The sequence below is a fragment of the Phocoena sinus genome, chromosome 7, assembly GCF_008692025.1.
Source record: "Phocoena sinus isolate mPhoSin1 chromosome 7, mPhoSin1.pri, whole genome shotgun sequence".
Lineage (NCBI taxonomy): Eukaryota > Metazoa > Chordata > Mammalia > Artiodactyla > Phocoenidae > Phocoena > Phocoena sinus.
In genome coordinates, this window is record NC_045769.1 from 66986046 (window position 1) to 67006114 (window position 20069).

The 20069-nt window shown below is 38.6% G+C and overlaps 1 protein-coding gene across 7 annotated transcripts in view; it reads left to right on the top strand.

Moving 5' to 3' along the window:
• LOC116756548 (sodium channel protein type 1 subunit alpha) overlaps positions 1 to 6831 on the top strand; it is a 164164-nt gene extending 157333 nt beyond the window's left edge. For 5 of the 7 annotated variants that reach the window (XM_032637092.1, XM_032637091.1, XM_032637093.1 and 2 more), the window contains exons 26-27: positions 752 to 1022; positions 3177 to 6831. In XM_032637092.1, coding sequence (XP_032492983.1) covers positions 752 to 1022; positions 3177 to 4351 — 1446 coding nt within the window. In that variant the 3' untranslated portion in view covers positions 4352 to 6831. The remainder of the gene's footprint in view (positions 1 to 751; positions 1023 to 3176) is intronic. The other 2 variants (XM_032637097.1, XM_032637098.1) reach the window with 1 other exon arrangement.
• The last annotated feature ends 13238 nt before the right edge of the window (positions 6832 to 20069 follow it).

The following is a 20069-nucleotide window of genomic DNA, read 5'->3' on the forward strand; positions in this document are numbered from 1 at the left end:
GTCAGCTATGTATAGTAAAAATGTAAGATAGACGATGTCCTCAAAGTTCCTCAGTGGCCTAGGGACATGGGCCAGACAATGGCCTGTAGTGAATGACAGTGGCAGAACCAGGGAGCAGAACCACAGATCAGTGACAAGGGACATGAATTTGTGACATCAAAGCATAAGGAATGTCATTCTGGCCTGATTATCCCTGTGTAGCCTCAGCATTCTGTGTGTGACAATGTCAGCAAAGACTGGTTGGTGGAAGAGCATCAGTATTGCCACACATGGATTTTAAATGCATAATGTTATAGGTGTGTCATGAAAATGACAAGTTCCCTCTAACAATTCTTTGAGAATAAGGCAAGTGGAATGTTATTAGATACTATATTTTGAAACTGCTTCATGGTCCAACTGATCATGGGAAATTCTGGTATAACAAAATTAAGCAGGTTTCTTAATTTCTCATAATTTTAATACATCAATATGCATTTTGTGCCTCTCAGAGAAGCGTATAGTATGCAGTGTTTCTTATCAGAAATCCCCTTTTGACAAGGGATTGTTATTCTGTGGAATACATTTTGGTAAATAGCAATTTAGGTAACTAAATTAAAGAACAATGTGCTATCAACCATCTTTTACAAAATTCAGGGCCAGTGTTTCCTAGGTATAATACTAGACAGTCAGTTAGTGCAGAAAATACTTATGTAGAAGCTAATGTGCACAGGGAAACACCTCTGTTGCTAAAAGCATTTCTGATTCTCTACAGAACAAATTTCAAGGAATGGTCTTTGACTTCGTAACCAGACAAGTTTTTGACATAAGCATCATGATTCTCATCTGTCTCAACATGGTCACAATGATGGTGGAAACTGACGATCAGAGTGAATATGTGACTAGCATTTTGTCACGTATCAACCTGGTGTTCATTGTGCTGTTCACTGGAGAATGTGTGCTGAAGCTCATCTCCCTCCGCCATTATTATTTTACCATAGGCTGGAATATTTTTGATTTTGTGGTTGTCATTCTCTCCATTGTAGGTAAGAATTATTTCAGGTCTCTTAAGTTCAGCTCAATAAGAGTAAAAGTTAGACTAATCAAGTTTAAATTAGAGGTTATCTGACCACTCAGAGAAAACCACTGTGAAAATTTTGATGTATTTCATACTGGTGTGTTTCTCTTTCTTACAAAATGAGGCTCCTGCTATGCATAGAGTATTGTATCCTATTCTGTGCATTTTAGACTAGGTATATTATTTGTCAATATACCAAAGTCTCATTCATTTGAACTAGAAATGTGCTGTTAACTAAGATTGAAATGTTTTTGACTTGTTGAGATTGAATAGTCTATACAATATCTAAATAGCTGTGTTGAAGGGAGGACTAGAAATTTAGTCCGGTACTCAGGAGAGACAGTGCATCAAAGACATAGACACAGAGTCATTAGCATGTATACAGGAGTGGAAGCTGGTGGCAAATAAGGAAGAGCATAGAGTGAAAAGAGAATAAAGCTAAGAACAACATGTCAGCAATTGCAGATGGTAAGTTCTTTAATGCAGGGTATGGGATATTTTGTAGATTACCTTGAAATTTCTAGTAATGATGCACAAAAGAAGTGATGTGGCATGGAACATCATTTCATCAGTCATACACTTCAAAGTCTGGAATGTTAAACAGATCACGTGACCCATAGCTCATCTCATTCAAGATACAACTCTAGCTCCAGTGAAGTGAAGAAGTCTGCCTGTGGGCCTGAAGTATTCATTCTTTCCTAAACCAGATAATAATATGATTGGGTCAATATTTTACCATCCAATAGGGGGTGCCTCCGTTAGGCAGATTTTTATGCCATTCCCCCCTCTGAAGAAGTTGATTTTCTATCCAACTCATATGTTGTATGTAGCCTTTGATTCCCACAGTAATCTGTGGTGTAATTAATTGTGGATAGGGTACTTAGTTGTATTCACCTCTCTTTCTCTCTCTCTTTCACTCTGTCTCACACACACACACACACACACACATGCTTACTTACTCTTTACAGAGTGAGGTAGTGTAACTCAAAGGTACTTAATTTCTTGAGATCCTTTTCAGCTCAATCACTATTTCATTATTTTAAAGGCAAATGGAGAAAGAAGCTTTAAGGAAAAGAGCTGAGAGACCAGTGTCAGACACAGGAAACCAGAAAGAGCATCAGCTTAAACCCTTTTAGAAATGCACCAGACCATATATATACATATATATGTATTTTATATATATATATATATATATATATATGTATATATATTTGAATATTATAGTAGAAGCTTAGGGAAGCATCAAGTTCATGGAGAGATGAAAACAGCATTAAAAACTGCAGATACTTTTAGATGGGGAAAGACTAAATAGAGGGTATATATGATTTGGCATTTTCAGAAAAAAATCATTGAATTTTTATACATGTGTATGTATACTGTTGGCTACTGCTCTTAAGATGGACTTAAGAATTTTTAATTTGTTTTTTTAGATTCAGTCTTGGGATTTTGTATAAGCTAAAACTAGTCTATAGATATCCCTCAAAGACAAAAGGTACTATAAAATCCTTAATGAATTGAATATTGTCATAGTCACCTTGGACTGCCATAATAATTACCACAGACTGGGTGGCTTAAACAAGAGAAACTTATTTTCTCAGAGTTCTGGAGGCCAGAAGTCCAAGTCAAGGTGCCAACATGATGGGTTTCTGGTGAGAGCTCTCTTCTAGGTTGGTAGATGGCTGTCTTCTCACTGTGTCCTCAGGTGGCAGGGAGAAAGAGAGAGCAAGCTCTCTATTGTCTTTTCTCATAAGGGCACTAATCCTATCATGAGGGCTCCAACCTCATGACCTCATCTAAATTTAATTATCTCCCAAAGGCCCTATCTCCAAATACTACCACCTTGGGGAGTTAGGGCTGTAATGTATGAATTTGGTGGTAGGGTGGGTGGGGGGCGGGGGTGGAGAGAATTTAGTCCACAGCAAATACTGAGTTGAATTTAATGCTGAATGCCGAAATTAAGGTTTATCTATAATATATGTATGTATTGTCTGTATATAACATTGAAGATTAAGTAACTGAATTTCAGTACTCTGAACTTTACCTGGGAGCCTTAACAGAAATTTAAGTATTATTTTACTGGATAACTTCTTCACTGGTTGATACTCTGATCTTTTATCCATAGGTATGTTTCTGGCTGAGCTGATAGAGAAATATTTTGTGTCACCTACCCTGTTCCGAGTGATCCGTCTTGCCAGGATTGGCCGAATCCTGCGTCTGATCAAAGGGGCCAAGGGGATCCGCACGCTGCTCTTTGCTTTGATGATGTCCCTTCCTGCGTTGTTTAACATCGGCCTCCTGCTCTTCCTGGTCATGTTCATCTACGCCATCTTTGGGATGTCCAACTTCGCCTATGTTAAGAGGGAGGTTGGAATTGATGACATGTTCAACTTCGAGACCTTTGGCAACAGCATGATCTGCCTGTTCCAGATTACCACCTCTGCTGGCTGGGATGGATTGCTAGCACCTATTCTCAACAGTAAACCACCCGATTGTGACCCTAATAAAGTTAACCCTGGCAGCTCAGTTAAGGGAGATTGTGGGAACCCATCTGTGGGGATCTTCTTTTTTGTCAGTTACATCATCATATCATTTCTGGTCGTGGTGAACATGTACATCGCTGTCATCCTGGAGAACTTCAGTGTTGCTACTGAAGAAAGTGCAGAGCCCCTGAGCGAGGATGACTTTGAGATGTTCTACGAGGTTTGGGAGAAGTTTGATCCCAATGCCACCCAGTTCATGGAATTTGAAAAACTCTCTCAGTTTGCAGCTGCTCTTGAACCTCCACTCAATTTGCCACAACCGAACAAAGTCCAGCTCATTGCCATGGATCTGCCCATGGTCAGTGGGGACCGGATCCACTGTCTTGACATCTTATTTGCTTTTACAAAGCGGGTTCTGGGGGAGAGTGGAGAGATGGATGCTCTCCGAATACAGATGGAAGAGCGATTCATGGCTTCCAACCCATCAAAGGTCTCCTATCAGCCAATAACTACAACTTTAAGACGAAAACAAGAGGAGGTGTCTGCTGTTATTATTCAGCGTGCATACAGGCGCCACCTTTTAAAGCGAACTGTAAAGCAAGCTTCATTTACATATAACAAAAATAAAATCAAAGATGGGGCTAATCTTATAAAAGAAGACATGGTAATTGACAGAATAAATGAAAACTCAATTACAGAAAAGACTGATCTGACCATGTCCACAGCAGCTTGTCCACCCTCCTACGATCGGGTAACAAAGCCAATCGTGGAAAAACACGAGCAAGAAGGCAAAGATGAGAAAGCCAAAGGGAAATAAACAAAAATAAATCAAAATCACTGGGTGACAAATTGTTTACAGCCTGTGAAGGTGATGTATTCTGGTCAACAGGACTCCTTTAGGAGGTCAATGCCAAACTGTTTTTACACAAATCTACTTAAGGTCAGTGCCTACAATCAGACAGTGACCCCTTGTCGGAAAACTGTGACTCTGAAAAGGGAAGATGACCTCGACAGGAGGTTACTGTTCTCACTACCAGCTGACACTGCTGAAGACAAGAGACAAAATGGCTACTCAGACTGTAGGGACCAGTTCAAAGGGGTGCAAACCTATAATTCGGGGGTTGTTTAACATGAAACACTTTAGTGTAGTAATTGTATCCACTCTTTGCATTTCGACTGCCACATTTGTCACATTTTTACAAAATCTGTTAGTGGATTCATCTTTTTTTTAGTCCATATGTTGTTTATTATATGTGACTATTTTTGTAAACGGGGTTTCTGTTGGGAAATAGACTAAAGGACCTCTCTAACAGGTATGCCACCAGGGGTTATGGTAATTGCATGGCCTCCCATCTGCACAGAGATGTGGTTTGCATGAGGGCATGCTACACTCAGAGATCATGCATGAAAAAAGTCACGAGGAAAACAATGAGTTCTTAAATTCCATCCATGTTTCTGGGAGGGGTAATTAGGTGAAAATTGGAGGTGCTTTGCTGACCTTGTCAAATCCAGCCCCTAGACCAACTATATCATTTTGCGGGGGATAGACCATGAAATCTAAGCAGGTGAAAACTTCACTCAAATGTCTGGAGTCATAAGTGTTACGTTTCTGTTTCTTGTATTTAAAAACCTGAATAAGTATTGCTTCCCCCCTGAAGACGGAATTGACAAAAAGAACGCTTTATAAATTTCTGCTTAATCCTGCACTTTGTTTAGCCATCTTCAGCGCAGCAAGGTTGACAATGTATATGTTAATGAAATGCTATTTATTATGTAAATAGTCATTTTACCCGGTGGTGCACGTTTGAGCAAAGAAATAATGACCTAAGCACAGTATCTATTGCATCAAATATGTACCACAAGAAATGTAGAGTGCAAGCTTTACACAGGTAACATAATGTATTCTGTACCATTATAGATAGCTTGGATGCTATGAATGCATGTTTCTAATTACCATGCTGCTGTATCTGGTTTCTCGCACTGCTCAGAATCTCATTTATGAGAAACCATATGTCACTGGTAAAGTCAAAGAAATTGCTCAACAGATCTCATTTCTTTAAGTCATTAAGCAATAGTTTGCAGCACTTTAACAGCTTTTTGGTTATTTTTAAATTTTAAGTGGATCCCATATGTTGTATAGCCTGACTGTACAGACATGTTTTAAAAAAAATGCACTGCTTAACCTGTTAAAATGTGTTTAGAGTTTTATAAGCAAATATAAGTACTGTAAAAAGTCATTTTATTTTATTTTTCAGCATTATGTACATAAATATGAAGAGGAAATTATCTTAAGGTTGATATCACAATCACTTTCTTACTTTCTGTCCACCGTACTTTTTCAGGGAAGAAATTTGCTAAATAAGAGATGAAAACAAGACGGGGTAGTTGTAGATTTCTGCTTTTTTATTACATTTGCTACTTTTAGATTAGTTCATAATTTTAAAGGGCAAAAATAGGTTCACAACTCACATCCAAATTATGCTTTGCAATTGGAAAAAGGTATAAATTTTTACTTACATTTTTGGTAGTTCCTACACTAACTGATTGAAGATAGTGCTTATTTTTCATTTTTGTCCTTTTTTTCTAACTTCTGTTTATGTTTTCATTTCTTTGGAGTCATGCCGCTCTAGATTGCTCTAAATATAATGCGGGTTTCACAACTTTTTCTTTTCCTGGAAGAACAGAGAGTAGTGAACTTACGTAGTCAGTTATGTCAGGACATTTTGTGTTTCTTACAGAAGCAAACTATAGGCACTTTTTCTTAAAACTACTTAAACTGTATTCGTGAACTGCATGCTGGAAAATGCTACTATTACCCTAAGTGATGCTAACCAACATTAAAAATGTGCAAAACGAATAAAGATTACATTTTTTATTTCATTGTTTGCCCAGTTACTTTTAGTTAACGGTGTTGTGTAACAAGATGAAGATGTTTTTATTGTACAAATTGGGGGAGAAGGGGAGCTAAACACACACACACACACACACACACACACACACACACAGGTATACCCGGGCTGACAGCAAGGAAACCAGGGGTAGGAATGGGGCTGGGGGAAGTGACGTACCAGGGGCTACAAGCAGTAGGATGTGGTCTCTGTTAGGAGAAAGGACTGAAGCTAGAGCATAAGCTGGTGGCTTCAGAAGGAAAAGAAGGATATGGGAACCAGAGCTATGGTGGATGGCCACTTGAGGTACAAAGAGAATCCCTCAGAACTGCATTAAAATAGTAGAAGTTGCAATGTGTGAGTCGGGTATTTTGTTTGCTCCTCCAGAACCACTTTTCATGCTCCTCCAGGTTGACTTTCTCAGCAAAAGAAGTAAGTACAAATTACAGAATATATAGAGGAACGAATGAGTAACTCTATAGGCAGATTCAGGGACAATTATAACTGTAAACTCTGATCCGGGTTTGAAGAATGAGAGGGATAGGGCAGTCCAAACAGCAGAAGTATTACAGAGAAGTGGTCAAAAGTATAGATTCTGCAGCCAGATTGCCTGGATTCAAACATCAACTATACTGCTTACTAGCTGAACAACTTTGAAAGTTTGAAAAGTTTCTTAGCCCTCTTTGCCTCAATTTTGTCATCTGTAAAATGGTAATAATAATTTGTATGAGGATTAAATGAGTTAATACAAGTAGAGCTTTCAGATCAACAGTTCCAAGCCTATGGTAATTACTATATAAGTATTTGCCCTGCTGATGATTAAGACCAAAGACACACATGAAAATCAGAAACAGGATGGCATGTTTAGAGCATTCACAATAGTTCAGTATGGCTACAGTGAAAAATGGGTATTGATACTGACGGAGAGGCAAGCAGGGGCCAGATAATAAAGGGCCCTAAGTGCATGTTGGCTCTTTGGCTTTAACATATGACATAACAACGTAATGGTGACGAAGAACCATTAAGACATTTGTAAAAGAAGTAAAGGTAGAAGTGAAGATGCTAGAGTAGATTCTGACTTTAAGGAAAAGGAAACAGAAAGCAGGGTCATAATTTGAGAAGTTACTGGAAGAATACAGGCAAGCAATGATGAGACATAAGCCTTGACTACTTCCTCATCTATCTTTCTACCTCTGAAATCAAACCCATCCTTCAGGATTCAGTGACATTTTTCTTATGTCTTATTACTGGAAGAGAATTTTCTCTCCTGTGAACCTCTATGGGACTTTGATGTATATGTTCACACCCAGACAGTTTTGAGAGTGAAGGAGGAGACTATTAATAATTATAATAAAGCAATAGGCATAAATGAGGACTCTCCTAGGCAAAGCAGGACATAGGATCACCACTGTATTCCATTTGTATGGCACTTAGCCATGAAGCAGTGGTTTAAAATACAGTTTTCTTCCTCTCATCACCCTCCTCCTCCAGTTTTTGCCACAAGAACACACACACCAGAAAGTGTATGATTGGCAGAAACTGGCCTTAAATACTTCTGTATCCTCTATAGTACTTTGTACAGAGAAGGTGTTTTCTAGGTACTTAGTAAAAGGTCAAATTAGTTAATTTTTAGCATTGCTCTAAATAGTTCTATTTTTAAGAGTCATTTATCCCTCTAAGATATTTTGCCCTTTGCTTATATACTCTAACAGAGGGCTGTCATTATATGCAAGATATATAAAAGAATAAAACATCAGAAAAGTTACAAATGAAAATTGACCTTGGTTTATTATAGTAATATTGGATATATGTAATAAATATTTAAATGGACATATATTACATCCATAAGAGCAAACATACTACCTCTCTGTTACCTATAAAGAGACATAGATATAAGTGTGGGTATATGTATAATTATGTATATACATAAATATTTCCAAGGTATAAGGTCCATAAATAGATTTTTGACTCTTTAGAACTTGAAGATTATATAATACTCACCTCGTTCTTTGCTGTGATGGAACTACTGAGCTTGCCATTTAAAATTTATTCCTCTGAAAGGAATTAGGGATTCTGGACCTTGTTTTCTCTTCAATATCACTTGGCCTGATTCTCATCTGCATTATTAATGTCCATCGTTCATCAAGGTTGGTAAAGAAACGTTTTGTTCAGCAGTATTTCTTGCAGTCACAGAAAACACACATTTCTAAAGGCAAACAGATTGTGCCTTTGGTCAACTTTAGTCATAAGTGCAGCCATTCTCCCTACCTCAGGAAAAATGTCTATTGAGTTATGCTGACGGATATTGTCAGTAGGTGCAACACTAGAGCAAAATATAGTAACTATAAGATTGTGATCTTATAAATATGCAAGGAGGTGGATAATAGGATTTATGGAGAATGGTTGAAGTATGTAGACATGTTTCTTTCAGAGACAAGGATAGGAGGAAGGACTTCATTCAAATGCAGCAGAGGTTTCCAATTTGTAATATGATTTGCTAAAATAAAACTCATCAGGCAGTTAACTGCATGAAATTTAGTCTGAAACTAGCCAGGTATGTCTTAGAATTTTATGAGAATTTTATGATACCATTCCTCTTTCCCCACCCCAAAATCTTGGCATTTCCATGGCATTCTCTCTGGACTATGCCTTAAATGTCCAACTCAAACCAAAGATAACTTCAATGTGGTGAGCTCCAAGTCTCTGGGCTTATTAGATAACCTCTCTTACTTTCCAATCTTAGAGCATTAAAAACAAAACAACAGCGATCACAAAAACTCATCTAATTCTAAAAGCCTACAAGGGCAATAGTTATAAATACAGTTCCAAGTCTCATCTCAAATTAAATCAGAATCACCATAAAAGGACCTAAATTGTCTAATGAGTTGTATTGTTAGAATGAGGTAGAAGAAAGTTATAGCAAGCTCCCTAGGAGGGTCTTATAATCAGCAAGTCTGGGAAAGCCTGGCTTAGTGGTTGGTAGCCTGGTAAGGTTCAAGGCCTTCAGGAACTAATCATTAGTTGATTATAATAATTAATAAAATACTCAAAAGTCAGAATGGACACATCACGAAGTATCATCCCTGAGTTACAGAGTTTGATTCAGTATGATACTGTTATGTAACCAAAGACTTCCCAGCAATATGGGCTGAATAAAGAGAATAAAACAGCTTATCCTTCAGCCTACGTGATTTAGATATACTAAAAGAAAACGAGTTCTAACATCAGGGACTTAATTAGCTCATATAGACCTTTGTAAAAATTAGGGAAAAGTCCCCTTTTCTCCTCTGGGGAAAACAGCTCTGTGCTGGGACCAAGGATACAGTAAATGGATTTCAATTGGCACTTTTGTACAGAACAACCTGAACAACTGGTTGTCATTATTGATCTAAACTACCAACACCAAGAGAGATCACAGAGGAAAAGATTAACGTCTAGGCCAAAAGCCATTCTAATAGTTCAAGGCTGTGGAATGCTTTTATCCACCCCAATGGCATATTATGATTCACATGAGGATTAAGAAGTTATGATAGGGAATGGGACAAGTACTCATAGGTCTTTGCAAACTTCATTGAAGTTTGCTGTTGCTTTTTGGTTAGACTGTAAAAATATTACCTATTATTTAAGGAGAAAAAACTAACATAGTACAGAAAGGTATAAAATACTATTATCCCACTCTCCTCTCAGAACAATTTCCTGAATAACTGTCCAGGCATTGTTTCTTTTGCTTCTGTTTTTAAAAATTTATTGTTTATTTATTTATTTATGGCTGCGTTGGGTCTTCACTGCTGCGCGAGAGCTTTCTCTAGTTGCGGAGAGTGGGGACTACTCTCCCTTGTGGTGTGCAGGCTTCTCATTGTGGTGGCTTCTCTTGTTGCGGAGTATGGGCTCTAGGTGTGCGGGCTTCAGTAGTTGTGGCGCGCAGGCTCAGTGGTTGTGGCTTGCCGGCTCTAGAGCACAGGCTCAGTAGTTGTGGCACACGGGCTTAGTTGCTCTGCGTCATGTGGGATCTTTCCAGACCAGGGCTTGAACCTTGTCCCTTGAATTGGCAGGTGGATTCTTAACTACTGCACCACCAGGGAAGTTTCCAGGCATTGTTTTATACATATGCAAACATATTGTTTGTTATTATAAATAATGAAATGTTTTTACATCATTCTACACTTGACCTTACAATTAATATAGCTTAGATATATTTCCATTTGGCACATATAAATCTACTTCATTCTTTGAAAATAATGTGTAGCATTCCATTCTATAGATTTATTAAACACTTATTGATGGACACTTAGATTTTTGTAGTTTTGCTCTATAGCTAGCAAGGCTGTAATGAATATCTTTCTTCCAGTATTTTTGTGAAATCTATGAATATTTCTGTTGGATAAATTCTTGAAACTGGATTTTCTAGGTTTAAAGTATTTACATTTTCCATGTTTATTTTAGACAGCTGGATTAAGTGTAGGTGCTTCTCCTTGAAGTAGGGGCCATCATACGATCCTCTTTAATTTTTCATCTCCCAACATATCTTCTAGGCCAAATAATTCTACAACCATAACAACTGTAAGGAGAGGAACCACGACCATCCTACATGGTATAGAACAGAGCCTGCATTGCACTTTTTAAAAAGTTGAATAAATGAATAACCTACCAACTTGAAGAGAGATTGCAAACTGCACTGAAAACATCCTTCACAATATCCTGAAATTTAGGACTAACCACATAAAGCCAATAATGCTTTTTTTTTTTTTTGCAGTGATCCCAACACAATCAGTATGTACAGCAATGTCATATTTCAAATGGTGGGAGCTGCATGGCATCATATTAGTATTCAAAAACAATGACTACTGGAGAATGAAAATGAGGAGGTATAGCAAATACTATCAGCACATCTGATGGTGTTCAACTGATACGCATCCTATGAATGAGAAATAAAGAATGTAATTTAAATTATCTTTGAACAATTATACTTAAAAGAAACTATCTCATTCAGCAATAAAGTTTTTATTTGAAAATACTGAAGGAGACTGGAACATTTATTTCTAAGATAGGAATGATCTACATTATTTATTACAGTAGCAAAACATGGTTATCCTAATAAAGTCAAGACTACAAAATTTACACAGTAGAAAATAAGAAGTCCAAAGACAACTGTTGCTAAAACTTGATTTATATTTTTTCATGAGTTATTACTACATGTAACATTAGAGCAAAAACATTTACTTAACCTTTCAAACTTCCAAGCTGCTGTTTCTTAATTGATCTTCCAGAAGACCAGAAATACTATTGTTATAAAAACTATAATACCTGAAGCTCAGCGTTTAACTTTCCTGAACACTGGATTCTTATTGACATAATGGAGTGTTTGGAAGACATGAATTTTCAAATTTTCATGAATTTTCAAGACATGAATTTCATTCTAGTATCAAAACACTATTTTTCTGAGAATAAAACCAATTTCTGGTGGCATAAAACAATAAACTATCATAATTAACATGGTGAATCTAGTAAACCTCACATTAGTTTTCTAGGCTTTTAAGACAATATACAGAGGATTTCTCATAAGGAGGGATAGCTGCTGTCTACACATTGATTTTGGTATAACAACTGTCTGGGAGAAAACATGTCCACATTACAGAAGGTCACCTGGTTCTTAGGAATCTGTGGAAGATGATTTTCTTTCTGCTCTGTGAGGCTGTATTTCATCCGGCAGCCCACGTCCCAGCCTGTAACGCAACTCTAAAATAAAACCTAACTCTGAATTACCCCGACAAATCTAGTCTCCTTGGTATTACCTGAACTACAATTTGGAAATGAATTACTGAATTTTAGGTCCTTTTATAGCCAGGTACAGTTTTTGAGAGCATCTCCTAAATCAATAGTTTAGGGATCAAGCTCTGCCTGGACCTAAGCTGTGTCTCAGAAGCCATTTAGTTTTTTGGTCTTAAACTTCATTGCTGATCCCCTTCCGCCATATATATATAGAAGGATGAACGTCAACTAAATAGAAACTATGACTTTCTGAAGTGCTGTTACTATTGACACCTTAAAATCACATATAACCTTTTTCTATGCTAGACTAAGGCCAACTATTAGTACAGCATGCAGATTTTTCTCTGTGTCCATTATAATATCCTAATGATGAAGGAAGTTTGGTCAATAAACAGTTTTAATATCATATTTTAAAATTGTTATTAAAGCAGTGGTTTTCAAAGCATGGTCCCCAGACCAACAGCATCAGTATCACTTGGGAATGTGTTGGAAATTCATATTTTTGCCTCCCTGTCCTTATTGAACTCGAACCTCTGCAGGTGGCAGCCTAGGAATCTGTGCTTTAACAAGTCCCCCGGGTGATTCTGACATGTGCTCAAGTTCAAGAACCACTGCTCCAAAGCATTCCTTGTCTTATGCATAGGGCAACAATGTTCCCCAGTGGCCAAAAACATATACACTATTTCTTAAAAATTATATATATATTGTGTGTATATATGTATATATATATATATATATATATATATATACTATATGTAATACGTATACTATATTTTTTCACAATTTTCGCTCTTTTTTAAGTGGGCTTGGAACTCAATCCCAAAATTCACATATGCAACACATTTCTACCTCTTCTTCTTTTAAATCTAATAAAATCCAAAACTGAGCACAAGTCTCACTGGATTGCCAGGAAATTAAATCTCACTCAGTATTACAACCTTCTCTCCCAGGACTCAACCAGAACCCAAGAGGCTTATGTGGTGTTCAGAAAACAGGAAGTCCATCATAGCCTCTGATGGCATCCTCATTTTCCAAACTACTGTGGATCCCTGAGGCCAGGATTCCAGATTCAGCTCTGCTGGGCACACCCTGCAACCATTTTCCTGAAGTTTTGTCTCCTTCTGGGTGCACTGTCACAGATTAGGGGGTGGAGCCCTAGAAATCACAGGATCCTATTGCACTTGGTCCCTGTCTCAGTTTCTGAAAAGGGCTCCTCCTCAGAGGCACTTCTCTGACTCCTTCTACCGGCCAAGAAACCAACTCATTTCTTTAGTAAACTTAGTCCTTTACAAAGGACCCCAAAGCTTAAACTGCTTTAAAATAGAATTTCCTGAAATGATGCAAATGTCATCTGTCCTGTCCAATCCAGGAACCACTAGCCACGGTGGCCCCTGAGCATTTGAAATGTGGCTATTGCAACTGATGTATCTAATTTTTAATTTTAATTAACCGTAATGTAAACAGCCTCATGTGGCTAGCGCCACCTTTCTAAAGGCTTTTGCTTCCACCCTGCGGCAAAAATACTAATGGCCTAGCCATCCTCATGAATCTGGACAATGGAAAATATGGAGAGCAATACGATACAGCATCTCAAGAAAGTTCTCTGGTGGTGAGTAAGAGGGGTGTTCGTTGCGCTGTTCAAATTTGCTGCATGTTTGAAAATTCTCAAAATAAAAATTTATGGAAAAAAATATCCTGCCGTAAAAGCCCGTTTGTAAAGCCCAGTTACAAATGGATTATGCGCAGGGATCTTAAGGGATGAGCTCCAGCTGTTTTTAATTCAGCCGATTCAGACAAGTGGTAGGACTGATGAGGAGGGCCCAGTGCCTGAGAAATCAGGAGATGGATGTGAAGACGGAGAAAACCTGGGTACTTTGACGTGAGAACAACAAGAAAATCTCAGCCGAAGCAGAAGCTCCAGGCTCTCCTCCGAATGCGAGGCTTCTCTTCCCAAGCGAGACGGAGTTGGTGCCTTCTGGGTGGAGGGGCCGTCAGTGAGTCAGTGTGGGGTGGTGCTCTGGTGAGCTTCTGGCCTAATTTGTTACAGATAAAGAAGCCAGGCTGGGCTTCCCTGGTGGCGCAGTGGTTGAGAGTCCACCTGCCGATGCAAGGGACACGGGTTCGTGCCCCGGTCCGGGAAGATCCCACATGACGCGGAACGGCTGGGCCCGTTAGCCATGGCCACTGAGCCTGCGCGTCCGGAGCCTGTGCTCCGCAACGGAAGAGGCCACAGCAGTGAGAGGCCCGCGTACCGCAAAAAAAAAGAAGTCAGGCTGGCGGAGTGAGAGGTATTTAGGGCAAGCAAGTCGGAACCAGAAGCTAGGAAGAGGCAACCTGGTGGAGTAGAGGCATCTACACAGCGGCTGTTAACACAGAGATGCTGAAACGGATGCAGGGAGGGGAGAGACGAAGGGAAAAAGGAGAGAAAGGAAGATGAGTGAGAAGAATTGCATTTGAGGTACTCAAAGAAGATCCTGCTATAGAGCATAACATCCAGCGCAACCGAGCCTCCCGGGCAGGCGCGAAGTCGCTGTTGGTTCCTTTCTTTTAACAGACTGAGCACTTGTCATTAGCGTGTATTGACTCCAAGGAACGTTGTGACTGCTTGGAAGCACTGCCATAAACCAAGTTTCCAGAATCAGACACCTAGAAAGCTAAGGCCTGATTCTTCTCAACCTTAAGATAAAAATTAGAACAGAGCTCTGGTTATCTCACATCCAGAAATAACAGTGTCTAGGAAGATGTGCAGTGTGAATTTGATGTCAGGGAAGATTTTTCAGATGTGAGCTTGGACCTAAGTGAGTAAAATCTAAAGCAATATACTGTCTACCTCAATGTCACACCAGGCAGAGGGGGAGTGATCATTATTCTTTGTTCTTACTCTATCGACCAGAAAAAGATTCTTTAAAGGAGTAGAAGGAAAGACAGATGGCATCTTGACAAGATATTCAGTATATCACAGTTGTAAACATTTAAATAATTCATTGTTTCCATTTCAAAATACCAGACTCTTTTTGAAATCTATTTTTCTGTGTTTTCTGTCTCCTACTTTTGCATAGATGAAATGTCAAGATATAGTCAAGAACATCAAGAAAAAAATAACTCCTGGTAAGTCTCTGTCATGGTGTTTAAGTAGAAACATTTGTTACATCTGCTAGTTCAGGTAAGCAAAAAGCAAATTTCCTGTTATCAGAAGTTCTTAGCCATCAGATACCTGAGCTGTTCAGGTATTTTTAAAGAAAAACAAAGTATCATTCGGGGGTCTAAAAGACGTTAATTGTAGGAATTGAGTGGAAGGATTCCCTGGACTGCAACAAGTTAATGTGAGTTTCACTTCATTATTGATATATTACTCCTTAAAACTGGGCAAAGGCCACACAGTTTAGTCTGTTTATTACACTTACTAAAACAGCTATTAAAGCTGTCACTACTTGTCATTTATTCATTTCCTTTTGTGAATATCTCTTCAATGTCTGTCTCCTTTAACTAGACTTTAAATTCTGGGAGGAGAAGACAAGAATTTTATTCTCTACCATCAGCACTCATTAAACGTTTGGTGACTAAATGAATGATTAAGTAACACATGGTTAGAACCCTGATCACTTCCTCAACTTTCTCCATAGTATCATTTAGCAAAAAAAAAATGTGAAAGGTAAGTGACTGACCATTATCATCGTCTCCCTAATTTACTTAAATGAATAAAATTGGAGAATTTTAAAGGGATGAGTTATGACAACCATCTTATTTTTTGCATCAGCAGACACCATGCTTCATGCACAATTCAAAAGAATGGTACGTTTGTGCTGTGCTATTTGGAGAAGAAAAGAGCACTAGATAGCATATGGAAGGCTGGATGATAATGTCAGGGAGGTAAGATGTCTTGCCCCATAGTCAGCTCACTTAGGTAAGAAGCTTTCCTATAACTGTGGTATGAACTTTTACGAGGTGGTTTTCAATTTTTGAAATATTTTCACATAATCTCATTTAGTCTATACACTAACAAAACAAATATTACAATCCTAGTCCCAACTGCCCACTGTAAATGTATAAACTAAAGCAGAGAAAAGTTAACAACTTTGCCCAAAGTTGCAAAGTTATTAAGGGATAGAGCCTTAACTTAGATTCAGCAATTTTGACTTCAGTTAACTTCTAACTTTTCCATGGTATCACCTGTGAGACTAAACTCTGTGCCAATTTATTTGGATTTCATACATATTTACTCTCATTTACTGCTTCAACTTTATAGTAAAATAGCCTTAAGAAGAAAAAACAAACACCTCATCTCTTTATTATTCATAACTGCTTTGAAGGCTAGATTGGGAGTAGAAAACTGTGAGACCTTGGGTAGATTATTTCATATCTTTGAGCTTCATTTGTAAAATAAAGAGATTGGACAATCGTTTCTAAAGTTCTTCCCAGCTCTCAAATTTAATGAGGTCATAGATTTATCTCTGTTTTATTTTCTGTGTACTTACTTTTACTTTTGTGTTCACCAGAACCACCTATTTTTCTTAAGGGTTTCTTTTAACTTCTCGAATAAATGATAAAATAATATATATACAAGTGAATCGGTGTAAGAATTGGGGGGAAGAAAGCCAAACAGAGGCACAACTGAAGGGCTTCAACAGTCCTATAAGATTTACTAAATGCTGATGGAATCAATACTGTGCTCTGTGTTCAGAGTAGTTGGGAGTACAAATAATTATAGGTTAAAGTTATTCAATGCCTACCATATATCTAACACTGCTGTGTTCATTAAATGAACACAGTGACTCATTTAATCTTCTTTTTTTTTTTTTTTAAACATCTTTATTGGGGTATAATTGTTTTACAATGGTGTGTTAGTTTCTGCTTTATAACAAAATGAATCAGTTATACATATACATATGTTCCTATATGTCTTCCCTCTTGCGTCTCCCTCCCTCCCACTCTCCCTATCCCACCCCTCCAGGCTGTCACAAAGCACCGAGCTAATATCCTGTGCCTTGTGGCTGCTTCCCCCTAGCTATCTACCTTACTACGTTTGTTAGTGTGTATATGTCCATGACTCTCTCTCGCCCTGTCACAGCTCACCCTTCCCCCTCCCCATATCCTCAAGTCCATTCTCCAGTAGGTCTGCGTCTTTATTCCTGTCTTACCCCTAGGTTCTTCATGACATTTTTTTCCCTTAAATTCCATATATATGTGTTAGCATACGGTATTTGTCTTTTTCTTTCTGACTTACTTCACTCTGAATGACAGACTCTAGGTCTATCCATCTCATTACAAATAGCTCAATTTCATTTCTTTTTAAGGCTGAGTAATATTCCATTGTATATATGTGCCACATCTTTATCCATTCATCCGATGATGGGCGCTTAGGTTGTTTCCATCTCCGGGCTATTGTAAATAGAGCTGCAATGAACATTTTGGTACATGACTCTTTTTGAATTTTGGTTTTCTCAGGGTATATGCCCAGTAGTGGGATTGCTGGGTCATATGGTAATTCTAATCTTCTTAACAGCTTTCTGAGGTATTAGTCCCACTTTACAGCTGAAGCACAGAGATGTTAAGTAGTTTTTCTAAGTAAACAACTTGGGAATGGTGGTATCAGGATTTGATTGCAGATGGCCTAGCTCCAGGGACCAAGCTGTTACCCACCTCACTATATTGGGTGGCTTTAAGGTACTCCTCATTTAGTAGAAAAGATTAAACAAACAAAAAATACACCATAGCTATAATGCAAAAAATGTAAAGGTGTGTTAAGTCTTACAGAGCACTATGTGTTTCATGGAAATTAATGGTTATGTCTGTTATGTGTCAGGAACTTTTCATATGTGGTTAGGTGTTTAATTTCTTTAGTAAATATGGAAAATTAAGCTCAGGAAATTACTTGCCCGAGTCACAAAGATAATAGCATGCCGGGAGTTCCATCTCACGTCTGAGAGACCATATTCTTGCTACTGCACCAGGCAATCTCACACATCCAATCGGTTATGGCCATCCCTAAAGGCTTCATACACAATGAGATTTGAGATGAACTCTGAAAAAAAGAGTAGGTTTCTTTTTTCAGATGGAGAAAGAGCTCAGAGCAATGTAAGGGAAGGCACTCAGAAGAAGGAATGGTTGTCCCATTTGCCTGGAATAAAGGCTCTATGAATGAAGAAGTAGGAGATAAGGCTTCAAAGATGATGAAAGGTCTTAGATGGCAGACTGAAATGTTAGTAGGTAAAAGTGAGCCAGTAGAAATGCTTGAGCTAAAGAACACCTCAGTTTTTCAGGGAAGACAGAGTTTTTCCTGGCCTGAGATCCAAAAGAAACTACTCACGTGAGGCTTTATGCAGGGAACAATTTTACCAGGAGTGTCAAAGCAAATTCCCAAAGTAGTTTTAATCCAACAAACACTCATAGAGTGCCAGGCATGGTGTTTTGTGCTAAATACTTTAACCTTAGAACAAAATTCAACGAAGGAAATTTTATAAAGGGCTAAATTAATAAGGCCCAAGTGTACAGCCTTCCAGTAGTCTGACAGCCGAAGTTTAGACTTTAAAGATCTCAGAAAGGTAGCTTGATCATCTCTTCCTTTAACTATGATCCTCAGAAATTTTCTTCTGGATGAACTCTTCACTTGAAACCCAAAGTATACAGGTTAAGATTATATACTCAGATGAGCATCTTAGTTTCTGATATTCTCTGCTGCATACCAAGTGCAGATTAATCCACAGGCTTTGAAAATCAGACCAACAGGTATTACCAGCTGTCCATTATCACAACTATTTAGCTTGACTATGAATGATGGAAACAAACAAAAGCAATCTCATGAAAATAATATGTGCCTCTCTGGGTAGAATGCACTTTTAAGGGAAACCAGTGAGAAATATTGCCTAGCACTGAAGTCTGTAGTCATACTCACCCTTTCCCTCAAGATTGTCATTACCTAACCTACTGGCATGGAAAAAAGGTTAATGTTCGTTGACTGCTTAACAAACTTAAAATCTGATTAAGGCAACTATGAATCACATCAACTAAAGTAAGATACTTAGAACTAGGATTGAAATTTGGGATCCATGTAAAAGATTCCACAAAGATTACTTAAACCTCAAATCTTATTTTAAAAATATCTTTAAGCAGAAATAGGAAATCTCTTTGTTCATTCTATTTCAATTCAATTCACTAAATAACTGAAGAAATCTACGAGCAACCGACAGTTGCCTGATCGGTGCAAACATAAACGTTTGCGTAGGGATTAATTTTATTCTCAGTTTAAAATCAGCAGTGTTATTATTTTTTTTAACTGAAAAAATAGGTTTACTTCATTGGTTCCTCGCATTATCAGGGCTGGTAAAAAAAAAAAAAGACTAATTTAACGTGCTTTCTAACAAAACACACGGGATTGCAGCACTGCCTGCAAAGATGGGCGGAAGAAGCTCATCCCTTTCTGTTAATAACTTGTGATTTTTCTGCTCCACCTTGTGGCCATAATGCAACCACTACATGTGAAAGTTCAAGGCTTTTCTCTGAGCTGGTCAGGCCTTCTAAATAGCCGCATTGCGGGAAGCCGCCTCTACACAAATGTGTAGAAAATGGTGTCTTGCTTTGTAGCCGGAGATGGGAAACAAACTTGCCCTTTTTCCTACGTCCTCCCCCATTTCCTTCATTCTTTAATTCCTAATCCTCAGGCCCGCCCACCCACGGTGCCCCCAGGTTCTTTTCGCTGTTTGACCTCCGCCTCACCCAGCATCCGGTTGGTCGCTCCTCCTTCCCCACCCGCCGCCCTCCCTCGGGGTCCCTGCCCGCGCCTCGACCCCCGCAATCCCTTCCGCGAGGGCCCGCCCCCTCCGCCGGCAGCCAATGGCGGCGCGGCCCCGCCCCGTCCCGCCCCTCCCGCCGCGGCCCGAG